The following is a 16,576-nucleotide window of genomic DNA, read 5'->3' on the forward strand; positions in this document are numbered from 1 at the left end:
GGGACATGTTTTATGCTCAAGAATTACGACGTTTTTGGAGAATGAACATCTCCTCTATAAAAATCAACATGGATTCTGCAAACAGAGATCCTGTGAAACTCAGCTCTCTCTGTTCTTCCATTAGATCCACAGCGCCGTGGACAATGAGGCTAAGGTTGATGCTGTGTTCCTCGATTTCAGTAAGGCATTTGACACTGTTCCGCATTGGCGTTTAATGAAAAAAAAAACATGAGCTTATGGAGTATCGGAGCAGACCTGTGATTAGATTCAAGGCTTTATTGCAGATAGAACTCAACACATCGCTCTTAACGGAACCAAATCAGCAGATGTAAAGGTAATATCCAGAGTACCACAGGGAAGTGTGATAGGACCGTTGCTGTTTACAATATATATAAATGATCTAGTAGAAAGCGTCAGATGCTCTTTAAGCTATTGACAGATGATACAGTTGTCTATACCAAAGTAGCAATGCCAGAAGATAGTAAGAATTTGCCGAACGACCTGCAGAGAATTGATGAATGGTGCAGGCTCTGGCAGTTGACCCTGAACGTAAATAAATGTAAGATATTGTACATACATAGGAAAAGAAATCCACTACTGTATAGTTGCACTATTGATGACAAACAGCTGGGGACAGCATTTGCCGAAAAATATCTGGGCATATCTATCCACAGCGACCTGAAGTGGAGGGCGGTGGTTCCTTTCCTGAAGAAGGCTTTGGCCAAAAGCTAATGTATAAGTATCTTTTCGTTGTGCCTGTCTGCAACATGTCATCTTTACAATGAGAAGCAATCCATCTTTTCCTTGTACTGTTAGATATAGGTAATATCCGGCTAAAAAATTAACTTACAAAGCTACGTCTGTGAAAAAACTGGAAGTAAATACCACAGGTATTCTGGGTATAGATAAGTGCAGCACAATGAAGCAGATCAGTGATAGAACAATACATTTGCAATGTCAGTGCAACATATAGTAACCAGTTGATAGATTTTTACAGGGAAATTGGAAGTGTGCTAAAGCAGTATAGTGGAACAACTTTCCATAATACTTTTTTTAAATATAAAATGAGTGTTGCTGTATCTGTACTTGCATTGTAATATCCTGTCACTTGTGCCAGCCAAATATTTCAAATGGTCTCAGAGTGTTCAGATGTGGCACATTTGTTCCGGTGACCTAACATTTTCATATTTAGCATCATGAAATTTGGCTGTTGGAACATATTTTTTCATACTTTGTGCTAGAGAGGAGTTTCCACAACATCCATACAGATTAGCAACCCCCCCCCCCCCTGCGCGCACACACACACACACACACACACACACACACACACACACACAGAGAGAGAGAGAGAGAGAGAGAGAGAGAGAGAGAGAGAGAGAGAGAGATATTCATTTGTATATTGTATTGGGCTCAGGGATTCTCTAGCACGCTAAAGGCTTTTCTGAGATATGCACAGAAAGACAACCCCACCTCCCTTATCCTCCTTTTCTTCAGCTTGGCCATCAGAAATTAAAATTAAGTTTAAATTATTTATCTGGTTATCTTGAGTAGTTATAATTTTCAGTGGATTGCAGAGTCTCTGGCCATACAGCATTTTGTTACTTAAAGTAACTGGATCTGCATTTATATAGCTTTGTTTGCTCTGATTGTTGCAATGGAGAAGAAATCTTCAGTGGAGAATGGTTATTGCACATTAGCAACCACAATGAAGTTGAAAGGGGGGGGGGGGGGGGGGAAATCACCTTTTTTGCATGAAGCACACAGTTGTTCCAATAAATGGTACCCTGTGTATCCCTTTAAACCACAGCCTGGGAATGAGTTATACCAAGAAGTGACTTTCAGCTCTTGTCCACTGTTGATGTATTTGCATCATTTGTATGGCCGAGAGAAAATAATTATGCCTTCTTATTGTAAAGTATCTCGCAGCTGAATACTGTTTGCTTAAAACTTACTGTATGGTGGTCTAATCATTTGTTGATAAGCATTGCCTGTTTATCTTCACTTTGGTACTTCATCATTCTGTGTCCAAATCAGAGAAAATGTCAGCCATTTCAGGTTATCTAAGCTTAATGAGGAATCAGAATGTCAAGAGTTGTAGTACACATGTTAGTGCTTTCATTGTGTACTCCAGATTCCAGATAAGTGTCCCTAATTTAGTTATTCCACAGTTTTGTTTTGTGATTAGAGTACTTCAGTTTCAGCATCTGTATATATTCTACAGTGTTTCCAAAGTACACAATAAGTGGCAGTTTTGTAATTTGAGTGCTTCTGTTTCAGCGGATGTATATTTTCTATGGTATTTCCTATGTTCATAATAAGTGGCAATGAAGCAGTGCCAGTAACTGGAGTCTGGTAAGTTATAGTTAATGTTCTCATTTTTTATTGTAATAAGGTAGTAAAAAGGGCTCTGTAATAAGCCATACCTAAATTGTTGACTAAATCAATCCCATTTTTTCATAATAATCTCCTAATAGTTGTGCATCATATTCTGAGATTTTACTGTTCTGAATGACCAGTCACTAGCTAAAATCAGCATTGTCTACTGTCATTTCTCCCACAAAATCAGTTACAGTCACAGACTATTTCCATGTTCTGTGGTGAGCATCTACTGTTACAGCCACCCTCTGTACACAAGTGTGTTAGCGTGATAACTTCACTTACGATCATTTTCCTTGGGTCCTCTTTCAGTTAAAGTAATGTTTAGTAAGAACTTTCCTTGTGAGAGAGATCTTCTTACTAAAGTACATATTGAGTTGTTGCCTCTTATTAGATACTTCTAATATTATAATATGAAATGTGTAATCTGAGGTTTTCCCGGCGTACAGAAATCTTGAAAATTTCTCGGGTATTCAGCCGGGTAGAGTCATCCAAAAGGCGCGATATTTCAGCAAGCTGACTTCTTGCCATCTTCAGTCGTTCTTGGTGTCTGATTGATCTCTGATGGATGCAGACTTTATATAATCTCCACCCCTTTCCCGCAGCCTCCGTCTGGGCACTTCTGAGTGGTCCGTGGCCGGTGGTGGGGGAAGGGCGGAACTGGGTGGTGGGGGAAGCACGGCGCCCCGCGACAGATCATGTGCCTCAGTCCTTCTGCGGCTACGGCCACTTGCAGAACTCTGCTGTCGTGGTGACAATGCTTCTTCTTCTTCTTCTTCTTCTTCTTCTTCATCTTCTTCATCTTCATCTTCTTCAGGTGTCCTGACAGGAGTGCATTTCCATGTAGACTGTCGTTGCGTTTTAATTATACTCAAAGCTGGATGCCAGGCTTTGCTTAACTGGAAACTGCTGTCTTTATGTATTAGTTCGTCATGCAGCTGGATCTCCACTGCCGCTTTGAGGAGACAATCCCAGAAGGTGTTAGATTGCTGTAACACCTTTGTGCCATCGTAGTTCATGTCATGTCCATGTGAGATGCAGTGCTCTGCTATGGCGGACTTGGTGGGCTGTGCATTGTCTGTGTGGCGTTTATGTTCACTACATCTCTCTTGTACCGTCCGGATGGTCTGGCCTACATACATTTTCCCACACTGGCAAGGGATGCTGTAAACTCCCAGTTTCTCGAGTCCTAAGTCATCCGTGACTGATCCTAATAATGTTTTCGTTTTGGATGGAGGGCGAAACACGCGCTTGACATTATATTTCCTGAGTATTCTGCCGATCTTTGTCGATGTGTTCCCGACATATGGTATGATCACTGTCGCAACCGGTTTGTCTTTGTCCTCGGAAGGCCGTGGTCTCAGCCTCTTCGGTCTTAAGGCGCGTTTATATGCTGGTTGTTGTAACTGTTCGTGCAGAACATGGCCTGCAAGTGCTGCAATTCAGCTGCTAAGCTGTCACAGTCTGAGATTTCGTGTGCTGTGTGCACCCCCCCCCCCCCCCCCCCTGAAGGTCACTCATCATATCAGAATTGCAGTCACTGGATCACTAGAAGAGCTAGACTGGCCCTGGTCAGGGAGAGGATCCGGTACACTCGACAAGACCCCTAGAGAACTCTTCTCACTCCACTTGCAGCTTGCAGCGACACTCTCCCCTGACTCATGGGAGTGGGTAGATGCAGTTAGTTGGTCTCAAGCTAACAGTGCTTGGCAAATCGGCCACCTGCAGACAAACTGCAAAATACGAACGCCTTGCAGCCAAACCACCGCAAGAAGAACCACAGAGAACTGTCATTAACTGTACAGGGAACGTAATTGACGATGCTACCTTATCCGTACTTAAAAAGGTGCTGAATTTCGCACCAACTCCAACATTACCAACAGAACAATTCATCAGCGCGGTGGAACAGGCCGCTCTCACACTTCCACATGACGCTGCAGAGGAAATACGATGGGGAAACATGCCGTGTACTCACCAGGGCGGCTCCTCCGAAGCCAAACATCTCCAAGGAAGAGAGGAAAGCACTGAAGCAACTCCGAGAAGATGCCAAGACTGTCGTCCTCACAGCAGATAAAGGGAATTGCACGGTCCTACTACCTTGTAATGTATACAAGCAAAAATTGTACAACCTATTAGAAGACAACACCTACCGGAGAATCGAAGACAATCCTACCAAAAGAGTGAAAAGGAAGACTATTGAGCTTCTCCAGCACACCTTCGAAGATAATATGATGGCGAAGAAACTTGGTCCAAGAGCAGCTGCACCTCTTAGACTTTACGGACTACCTAATGTCCATAAGGATGGATTGCCTCTCTGCCCGATTGTAAGCAACATTGGAGCACAAACGTATGAATTAGCAAAACATCTGACGTCGATGCTCAGTCCTTTTGTGGGCAGATGTCAGCACCACATCAGAAACTCCGCGCATTTCATCCAGCAGCTCCAGAACTTCTGATTGGGCCAAGAAAACCTCATGGTGAGCTTTGACATGGTATCCCTCTTTACTAGGGTACCTCTAAGAGACTCTGTAAGCCTCATAGGAGAAAAATTTGGACCAACAGTAACGAAAGTTTTTGAATTCGTACTTACGTCAACATACTTTCTGTTCGATGGGAACTACTATGAACAAACAGATGGAGTAGTGATGGGCTGTCTGCTATCACCAGTAGTGGTCAATATGTTTATGGAGGCTTTTGAAGAAGCGCTCGAGTCGGCAGCCTACAAGCCCTCTTGATTTATTCGATATGTAGACGATATATTCGTAATCTGGCCGCACGGACAACAACGCCTCCAAGACTTTCTGCTGCATCTGGATTTGCTGCACCAGAATATAAAGTTCGTGATGGAGGTAGAAGAAAACAACCAGCTTCCATTACTGGATGTGCTTGTCAAGAGAAGACCAGATGGCACCCTAGGACACAGCGTCTACCATGAGTCGACACATCCCAGATTTGTACCTACATGCCTCCAGCTGTCATGCTCCGTCACAGCAAGAGGGTGTTCTAAGCACACTGGTGCACAGAGCACATGAAATCTCAGACTGTGACAGCCTAGCAGCTGAATTGCAGCACTTGCAGGCCGTGTTCCACACGAACGTTTACAACAACCGGCAGATAAAACACAGAGGCCGAGACCACAGCCTTCCGAGGACAAAGACAAACCAGTTGCGACAGCGCTCATACCACATGTCGGGAACACATCGGCAAAGATCGGCAGAATACTCAGGAAATATAATATCAAGTGTGTGTTTCGCCCTCCATCCAAAACGAAAACATTATTAGGATCAGTCAAGGACGACTTAGGACTCCGGAAACCGGGAGTTAACAGCATCCCTTGCCAGTGTGGGGAAATGTTTATAGACCAGACCATCCGGACAGTACAGGAGAGATGTAGTGAACATAAACGCCACACAGACAACGCACAGCCCACCAAGTCCGTCGGGGCAGAGCACTGCATCACACATGGACATGACATGAACTACGATGGCATAAAGGTGTTACAGCAATCTAACACCTTCTGGGATTGTCTCCTCAAAGAGGCAGTGGAGATCCAGCTGCATGACGAACTAATACATAAAGACAGCAGTTTCCAGTTAAGCAAAGCCTGGCATCCAGCTTTGAGTGTGATTAAAACACAACGGCAGTCCACTCCTGTCAGGACACCTGAAGAAGAAGAAGAAGAAGAAGCATTGTCTCCACAACGGCAGAGTTCTGCAAGTGGCCGTAGCCGCAGAAGGACTGCGGCACATGATCAACATCCATCAGAGATCAATCAGACACCAAGAATGACTGAAGATGGCAAGAAGTCGGCTTGCCGAAATATCGCGCCTTTTGGACGACTCTATCCGGCCGAATACCCGAGAAATTTTCAAGATAATATGTAATATTTTCCATTGTTTGATTTTGCCTGACGCCTTTTCTTCCATCGTAGCCCAGTGCAGTTTTCCTATTTTCTAGTGAATTTTCCATCGTTTTATATTACCGTGTAAGAGAAAGTGATTCGCATTACATTCCAAGTATAAGTAACTGCAGCATCTGATTTTCTTCAAAAAACATTACTGGTTATCAGTAGAACCTGCCAACATCTTGTTTAACTTAGAGAAATATATTTTCAAGGACACAATGAATAATCTTTCGACAACCACTGTTGGGATTATTATTATTTTCACCACCACCACCACCACCACCGCCACCACCACCACCTAATTCTCAAATGTCACATGGATCATTCTGTCAGGTAGCCAAAAATTTGACATCAAAGTTTAAGTCCATAAATAAAACTGGTTTTGGAAACACAGTTTTTCTTTTTAGTTTATTTCATATCAGTAGCTTCAAATACATAAGTACTGATATTTACTAGCACTGTTGTTAACCATGTGGAAGGATTGCCTGTTATTCAGTGTTGCATTGCATTCACATTTATAGCTGGGAAGCCCCTGTAAAATGAGAACTGGTCTGGAAATCTGTCAGCCCAGCATAACATACCTACAACATGTTCTAATACTAACAAATCTGTGCAGTCATCGAGTTTCAGAATGTGGCAAGAGTTTCACATGGGAGCTTGATGTCATTGTACAGTACCACTCAAGATAATAGGTTGTTTAAAGCAGCTATCTACCCCTTTCTGTATTTTCCATACTTATGTGAGAACATAAATATAAAACAGTTATTAATTTCATAATATCTTTTGATCTAAAGCTTTATAAACGTTGTTCACATATGTTTTAAATTATTTAATACACTGTTTAGTAAAGGAAGTTTTGAGTGACACGGCTGTAAATGAAGCTACTTGGATGTTCTGACTGCTTTTGTTATTAGTTTCATAACATTTGTATTGAAATTGGCCCTGGAATCTCAAAGCTCAGTTGGACAAAAATGCTTGCAATATTTTTGTTATACAAGTATGACAGACCTCTCCCCCCCTTCATTTGTGGCCAAACCAAATCACAGTTTTTAATATTTCGGACTATGAAAAATGGCTCTTTCATACGATCATAGTCTTAAATTCAGCAGCACTACTAGTAAAAAAAACTGAACATCATTCTGGCTATTATGAATTAAAGAGTAAATATAAACTGTGATTTGCAGCACAAAGTTTCTTTAGAATTGATTAATGTTTCTGAAAGAAGTTGGGAGTGGAACCTTGGAGAACACTTCATAGTACACTGCCCAAGTCAGATACTACCTCATATTCTGTAGTAAGAAACTGTAAACCTGTTTCTTGTGGCTCACAGAAGTGTGAAAGAAAATGAATGCTTTCTCTAATACAATAATGTTATTTATCAAAGAAAATGATCAATTTTTGATAATGTAATTGAACAGTTAAAAAATTTACTCACCAGCTGGCACTAGGAGAAAACATATTGATCCATTGTTATAGAAATGTGCAAGCTCTCGGAGCCAGTGGCTCCTCCTCCTGGCCAAAAGGAAAGGAGTGAGGATGAAGGAATAGGACTGGTGAGATTTAGGAAATGGTGTGAGTTATGGAAAAGTTGCCAGTCCTCTTTCTTCAGCCCTCTTCCTTTCAACCCTCCTGCCAGGAGGAGCAGTCACTGGCTCTGAAAGCTTGCGCATTTCCATGAGTTTTGTGTGTTTTCTCCTGCCTCTGCTTGGTGATAAGATTTTTTTTGTCCATACAATGACATAAAAATGTTACTTACTGATATACTATAACCCTCTTCATTAAATCACAGAATAAAAGCAACTGTTGCTCTTGTTATAAAACAATATTCCATTATTTTGTGCAAAAAGAAATTTATTGTCTTATCAACTTGACTTGTTTTTAAAACTGAAATGGAAAATTGAGCAATAAGTTTTGCTTGAAGAAACAGGCCAACCATATGTTAGACATGACCTTTTTGAAAACACCCAGTAGCAATAACTGAGGCCTATAATTATCAACATTCTTACTTAATTATGCTCTATTCTTATTTGTGAAGTCCAAGCCATGTATATTTAAGTCAGTCTGGAAAATACATGGCTGAAAAAATTCGTAATATAAATACTGAGTACACTGCGCTGATTTTGTAACTACAAATCTGCTCTATACTACTTGGTGTCTGATCATAACTGTATGATGCATTACATTTATCATTTAATTATAGTTTCTGTTTCCTTTCTGTTCATTTCCAGTAGCCTCTCTTCCTGCTGTTGCCTGAAATAGCATTTTGTTGGGAATCTATGTGTAGGAGGTTCAGATTCAGTTTATACACAGTAGACCAGTTTGTTGGAGATTTGTGTATCTCAGTAATAACATTGAAGCAATCCAGTTGAAAGCTTGTCTTTCAAATTTTTGGAGAGTATCTTTGCCACAAGCAGTTACATCCATCCTATCATCAAACTTGACACTTTTTCCATGAATTCTCTCAACTTCATCGTCTGTGAGCTCATGATATGGATATATAAACCATTACAACAGTGGTTGGTATTGATGTTCCAGTTTTGTTGCTCACTGAGTTAACTGGCAGTTGCTGATGCTATTATTACCCAGCAGTTTCCTAATCAAAAGTCACCTTTTGAGTTGACTAGCCCTTAAGTCTACTTTCATACTTTCAGTGTGGCAGAACCACCAACCCCACTCCCTCCCCCATTTTTTCCTTTCACAGATACTTTAATTATGTTGCAAAACTCAAACTTCTAAAGTTCTATGATTTTATTTGTACATAAGTGACTTCAGTCTGGTTAAAATTACTTGATAGTAGAGGCTTCACGTGTTGGAGCTGGTTTCCTCCATGTGGAGTGCTCAACATCACACTTGAACCGTTTGCAGTTGCCAAACTGCCACATCGGTTGGTCAGTTCACTTCCAGTCCCTTGTCTGGCTTTCTTTCTTGATGTGTTTGAGTCCCAATCATGTGTCTGGCCCTTTTATTCTGTATTTCATCACACATATAACCACACCAGAAGCAAAACACACACACACACACACACACACACACACACACACACACACACACCTGCTAACTAAATAAACACGTTTCATACTCTGCACTAACCGAATACTACTGGATCTTTCCACATGATTCAGCATCACATATACCATTATCAAACAATGGAAATGCCAGGTAGGAATATCAACAACCTAGGAAAAGACAGGTTGCTACTTACTGTAACTCATTAATTTGCAGAAGCACACAATTAAGACACTTACCTGAAGCTTTTGGCCACAGCCTTCATCAGCAAAAGAGCACCACACACCATTCGTACACACAAGCAAGTGCACCTGATGCACACTTGACTGCCATCTCCACATCTTGGGCCAGAATGCATTCCGACTTGAGATGCTATTTTCGGCGTTCATGTATGCATGGTGTATGCTTGCTTGTGTGTGTGAATGGTGTGTGTATCTCTTCTGCTGACAAATCCAGTGACTGAAAGCATTATGAAAGTGTTTTTTAATTGTGCCTGTCAGCAGCGTAACATTTACAGTTATTATAATCACAGAGAGAGGCCTGCATTAGAGAGCTTCACATGACATTGTGTGAAGCTAAATTATAGCACGCTGGAATTCATCATTGGGACTGGGTTACCAGAGTCATACATTGAGGGGAAAAAATCGTAACATTGGGGAGGATTTGTGTGACATAAATGAAAGTTGCTAGACATGTTTCTGTGTCTGGAAGATGATGTCCGTTCAAATTTCACGCCAGCGTGACAGCGACACTAGTAGTGCCACTATGAGGAGGCAAATCACATTTGCTTTAAGTATGTGCTGTAATGCTTGTGAGCATTAGTTACCTTGTTGATTGGACATCATGAGTTGATGTTGGTCGGGGATGCTTTTAAGGCAACAAAGACATCTTTATCAACATCTCACCTAGTTTGAATGAGGTTGTGTAATAGTGCTATGAAAGGCTGGATGTTCCTTCTGCAGTATTGCAGGGACTTGGCAGGAATGTAGCCACTGTACACGATTGTCGGCAGTGTTGGTTATGAGAAAGCACATTGGCAGGAAGACCAGGTTCTGGACAGCCAAGTGGCACTACTGAGAGGGAAGACCATGTTTGGCGTATGGCTCTAGCATATCATACTACGTCAGCAGCAGCAATTTGAGCACCTCAGTGAACTTTTACAAATCAGTTACTTCAAGCACATCTCCGGGTCAGAAGCCCTGTAGTATGTGTTCCACTGACACCAAACCACCCCCATTTGTGACTTCCGGGGTGTCAAGAGAGAGCTCATTGGAGGGCAGGGTAGAGGTCTGTTGTGTTTTCTGGTGAAAGCTGGTTCTGCCTCAGTGCCACTGATGGCCCTGTGTCGGTTAGCACAATGCCAGTTGAGGGCCTGTAACCAACCTGTCTGTGTGCAAGACACTGGACCTACACCTGGAGTTATGGTCTGGGTGCGATTTTGTGAGACAATAGAAGCACTCTCGTAGTTGTCCCGTGGACCCTGACTGCAAATTTGTATGTCAGTTTGGTTATTCGACCTGCTGAGCTGCCATTCATGAACAGCATTCCAGGAGGTGTTTTCCAACCGGATAATGCTCACCCATGTACCGCTGTTGTAACTCAACATACTCTGCTGACTTCAGTCTCATTGCCTTGGTCTGCTTGATCACTAGATCTGTCTCCAGTCAAGCAAATCATTGGAAGGGAACACCAGCATCATCCACAAACAGCATTAACCATTCCTGTATTGACTGACCAAGTGCAACAGGCATGGACCTCCATCTCACAAACTGACATCTGGACCTGTACAACAATGCATGTAATTTCACATTTGCAATGGCTTATCTCACTCTTACATTAACCTGTGATCTTGCAATGTTAATCACATAAATATTTTATGTAGACAAATATATATCTGAAATTATTTTGTCTACATTGATTGTGTTTTGCTGTTTTTTTTTTTTTACCATCAGTGTATATTAGGTTGGTGCATAAGTTCATAGCTTTTTTCACAAGCTTAATAAATGTAACAGTTGCACATAATAGACTTTAATTACTAGTAAATTTTGGCCTTCACTAACAACAGCCTGGAAATGCTGCGAGCTGCAGTAACTTTTCTATTCCATGACTGTAGAAATCACATGATTTTGAGGTGAAGGACTCATCGAGCCATGTGCGGAGCACATTTTGACGTAGAAAGAAAGTTCCTTGAAGGTTGTTCATTAGTGAACAGTAAAGGTGAAAATTGGAGGGCACAAGATCAGGCATATAATGTGGATGTGGAATGTCTTTACAACCCAATTCCTGTTTAGTGTTTCTTGTCGGACTAGCAGAATGCGGGCAGACATCATTGTGGAGTAGCATCACTTCATGTGGTCTTCCAGGTCATTGTTCTTGGATTGCGTGTGCAAGACATCTCCTCAGTTGTTGACAATAAACGTCAGCAGTGATGGTTGTGTCGTGGGGGAGCAATTTGTAGTATTCCACACCATTGCTGTTCTACCAGATTATAACATTTTCTTTTGTAGATGTGTGTAGATATTCATGTGGGAAGTTGTTGCCCTTTTTTTTTTTTTTCACCCGTTCCTTTCTTTTCCTTACATTAGCGTAAAGATAAAATTTCCTATCACCCGTAATGATAAAGGTACGAATGGTTGGTATCATTCACGAGCCAGTTGATGATGAGCAAGCAGAAATGCACATATGGCCACCCACTGAACATCTTTTTTTATTTTATCTTAGGGCTTGCAGTACCCACACACCCAATTTGTGAACCTTCCATCATGTGCAAATGTCGCACAATACTGGAATGATTACAGTTCATCACATTTGCCAGTTCTCAAGTATACTGTTGTCAGTGTTGCAATGAGTTCTGGAAATCAGGGAATATCAGGGAATTTCAAACGTGTCAGGGAAATCAGGAAATTTAAAAAAAAAAAAAAAAAAAAAAAAAAAAAAAAAAAAAAAAAAAAAAAAAACTGGAAAAATCCAGGTTTTGTCTCAGTAGATGAAATGGTTCCTTCTGTTACCCAAGGATTTCTACTAGCCCTCGTCTTTTTTTTTTACCTACATTATCCTCTGCTGCCTTCACTACTTCATCCCTCAAAGCTACCCATTCTTCTTCTACTGTATTTCTTTCCCCCATTCCTGTCAATTGTTCCCTTATGCTCTCCCTGAAACTCTGTACAACCTCTGGTTCTTTCAGTTTATCCAGGTCCCATCTCCTGAAATTCCCACCTTTTTGCAGTTTCTTCAGTTTTAATCTACAGGTCATCACCAATAGATTGTGGTCAGAGTCCACATCTGCCCCTGGAAATGTCTTACAATTTAAAACCTGGTTCCTAAATCTCTGTCTTACCATTATATAATCTATCTGATACGTTTTTTGTATCTCCAGGGTTCTTCCATGTATACAACCTTCTATCATGATTCTTAAACCAAGTGTTAGCTATGATTAAGTTATGCTCTGTGCAAAATTCTACCAGGCGGCTTCCACTTTCATTTCTTAGCCCCAATCCATATTCACCTACTACGTTTCCTTCTCTCCCTTTTCCTACACTCGAATTCCAGAAAAAATATGGGATTTAATTGATGAAAGGAGAAAATATAAAAATGCAGTAAATGAAGCAGGCAAAAAGGAATTCAAACGTCTCAAAAATGAGATCGACAGGAAGTGCAAAATGGCTAAGCAGACATGGCTAGAGGACAAATGTAAGGATGTAGAGGCTTATCTCACGAGGGGTAAGATAGATACTGCCTACAGGAAAATTAAAGAGACCTTTGGAGATAAGAGAACCACTTGTATGAACATCAAGAGCTCAGATGGAAACCCAGTTCTAAGCAAAGAAGGGAAAGCAGAAAGGTGGAAGGAGTATATAGAGGGTCTATACAAGGGTGATGCACTTGAGGACAATATTATGGAAATGGAAGAGGATGTAGGTGAAGATGAAATGGGAGATACGATACTGCGTGAAGAGTTTGACAGAGCACTGAAAGACCTGAGTCGAAACAATGCCCTCGGAGTAGACAACATTCCATTGGAACTACTGAAGGCCTTGGGAGAGCCAGTCCTGACAAAACTCTACCATCTGGTGAGCAAGATGTATGAAACAGGCGAAATACCCTCAGACTTCAAGAAGAATATAATAATTCGAATCCCAAAGGAAGCAGGTGTTGACAGATGCGAAAATTACCGAACAATCAGTTTAATAAGCCACAGCTGCAAAATACTAACACAAATTCTTTACAGACGAATGGAAAAACTAGTAGAAGCCGACCTCGGGGAAGATCAGTTTGGATTCCGTAGAAATATTGGAACACGTGAGGCAATACTGACCTTACGACTTATCTTAGAAGAAAGATTAAGGAAAGGCAAACCTATGTTTCTAGCATTTGTAGACTTAGAGAAAGCTTTTGACAATGTTGACTGGAATACTCTCTTTCAAATTCTGAAGGTGGCAGGGGTAAAATACAGGGAGCGAAAGGCTATTTACAATTTGTACAGAAACCAGATGTCAGTTATAAGAGTCGAGGGACATGAAAGGGAATTAGTGGTTGGGAAGGGAGTAAGACAGGGTTGTAGCCTCTCCCCGATGTTATTCAATCTGTATATTGAGCAAGCAGTAAAGGAAACAAAAGAAAAATTCGGAGTAGGTATTAAAATCCATGGAGAAGAAATAAAAACTTTGAGGTTCGCCGATGACATTGTAATTCTGTCGGAGACACCAAAGGACTTGGAAGAGCAGTTGAACGGAATGGATGGTGTCTTGAAGGGAGGATATAAGATGAACATCAATAAAAGCAAAACGAGGATAATGGAATGTAGTCGAATTAAGTTGGGTGATGTTGAGGGTATTAGATTAGGAAATGAGACACTTAAAGTAGTAAAGGAGTTTTGCTATTTGGGGAGCAAAATAACTGATGATGGTCGAAGTAGAGAGGATATAAAATGTAGACTGGCAATGGCAAAGAAAGCGTTTCTGAAGAAGAGAAATTTGTTAACATCGAGTATAGATTTAAGTGTCAGGAAGTCATTTCTAAAAGTATTTGTATGGAGTGTAGCCATGTATGGAAGTGAAACATGGACGGTAAATAGTTTGGACAAGAAGAGAATAGAAGCTTTCGAAATGTGGTGCTACAGAAGAATGCTGAAGATTAGATGGGTAGATCACATAACTATTGAATAGGATTGGGGAGAAGAGAAGTTCGTGGCACAACTTGACCAGAAGAAGGGATCGGATGGTAGGACATGTTCTGAGGCATCAAGGGATCACCAATTTAGTATTGGAGGGCAGCGTGGAGGGTAAAAATCGTAGGGGGAGACCAAGAGATGAATACACTAAGCAGATTCAGAAGGATGTAGGTTGCAGTAGGTACTGGGAGATGAAGCAGCTTGCGCAGGATAGAGTAGCATGGAGAGCTGCATCAAACCAGTCTCAGGACTGAAGACCACAACCACAACAACAACAACAACAACAACAGATGAAATGGTTTGTTTACTGAGATGTCATACATCGTTGCTGGCTGGGTGCAGTTGAGTGAGTGAGTGGCTTCCCTACTCCCTCATTTTTATTGCTTCTTCCCTTTCTGCCACTGACTTTCAGTCAGTGCTGCCACCAATTCTTGCTGCTAGCCTAGCAGCTGCCGACTTCCAGAGACTGTTGATGCAGCGGCAAGACACAGCTGTCGTTTGTGCATTGGTTGTGTCTGATTGATTGTGTAAATGTGTGTGTGCTCTCGTTTTCTGACAAAGGCTACGGCCAAAAATTTAGTTGTGAGAGTGTGATTGTCTTTTTTATCTGCCTGTCTGCAGCTCAGTGATCATATTTATGGTGAGAGTATTCACGCAAGTTATCTGTTGCATGGATTCATCACTGTGGTCTCATTTCGCCAACTTGGTGTCTGTGAGATGTGTTGATAGCTGGCCACACTGATGTACTTCCATGATGGGCCAAAACCACAGGCCATTTTTGTAGGTATCTCTAACAGATCAAGCCTGCCAATCTGAAGCCCATCATTTCCCACTAATGTGCAGGCCCTGCCCATCGGATCTAGTTTCACCGATCTGCCTGCATGTCGAGTCTGTGTGTGTGTGGTGTAATGCAGCAGATTTTTATGGTTTATCCATGGACTTAGGACTGCAGTGCTCCTCAGCAGGCCAGAGGCAATGGGCAGCAGATATCAGCAGGAATTGCGACTATCTCACTGCAAGGACAATGTGCAGTGCAGCATTTTATAGACATTTAATTTATTCTAATACATTTTGGCACTTTGAAAGTAGTTAATATATTAGAAAGTATGGTTGATAAGAGGAGGAAAAAGTGGCAGTCACTGGCAGTTTGTACACTGTGTACTCACATATATTGTGAAAGAAAAACCACAAAATACCAGTAAAATAATAGTCATAACACAGTGAGCAATGACCGACCATAACAAACATAGTAAAACCAACATTTTATTGGCAGTCACCTATAGTGTTGGTTTACACAACTCATCGCTGCCTGATACACTTCTTTCAAGAGGTCTACCTTTTTCTGAAATTATTTCTGAAATCAGTGAAGATATTTTAAATCTGTCTTGTGATTCCAATGAAATACATATTTTTGTCATCAAATGTGTTTAGTTTTATAGAAATAAAATAACATCTGTGGTCTTAATGAAACATATATAACATTTGACTTGCTTTCTCCATCTAAACACAGTTCATTGCAAAAGATGTTGATGTTAGTACTTTAGATTTTTGCTCACATGTTTAGAAATAGAGAAGTCCTTACATTTTTTTGCCAACTTATGTCTTTACTTACCCTTGAGATCTCAAAATTTGTCCCACCAGGGGGCCAACAGCTCTTTGGTGGGTACGTGTGTGGTGCGCATGGGTCCCTGAGCTATTGCAGCCTTATCCTTTTCTGGGCTGCCTTCCATTCTCCTTTCCTGGCCTTCTTCCTTTCCCTTTGCCCCTTCCATTCCTTCTCTTGCTGTTGTTTTTTGTGTCAGCCTGGCTATCCTCATGACTTTGCTTCATGTTGCAGGTTGCAGTTTTGGTTGGTTGGGTTTCCTCCTCCTTTTTGGCTTTTCTTTTTTGCACCCCCCCCCCCCCCCCCACCACCACCACCACCACCACCACCACCACCACCACCAGGCGTTTGACCTACATCTCTAAATTTGAAATCTGTAGTGCGAACCGGTTGGGTAAGAACTTCATCCCTAGCGTATTTTGTGTTGATTCCTCTCCTCCTCCTCCTCCTCCTCCCCCGCTCCCTTTCCCCCTTCCCCTCCCTCCCCGCCAAAGCCCTTTCACCTGCTTTCTAGGTA

The 16,576-nt window shown here is 41.5% G+C and overlaps 1 protein-coding gene across 2 annotated transcripts in view; it reads left to right on the top strand.

Annotated features, from left to right (window-relative positions):
- Positions 1-16,576, top strand: part of LOC126091988 (etoposide-induced protein 2.4 homolog) — a 56,747-nt gene that overhangs the window by 26,746 nt on the left and 13,425 nt on the right. For both annotated transcript variants that reach the window (XM_049907355.1, XM_049907354.1), the window contains exon 6: positions 2,278-2,352. In XM_049907355.1, coding sequence (XP_049763312.1) covers positions 2,278-2,352 — 75 coding nt within the window. The remainder of the gene's footprint in view (positions 1-2,277; positions 2,353-16,576) is intronic.

This window comes from Schistocerca cancellata, chromosome 7 (assembly GCF_023864275.1).
Source record: "Schistocerca cancellata isolate TAMUIC-IGC-003103 chromosome 7, iqSchCanc2.1, whole genome shotgun sequence".
Taxonomy (NCBI): Eukaryota; Metazoa; Arthropoda; class Insecta; order Orthoptera; family Acrididae; genus Schistocerca; species Schistocerca cancellata.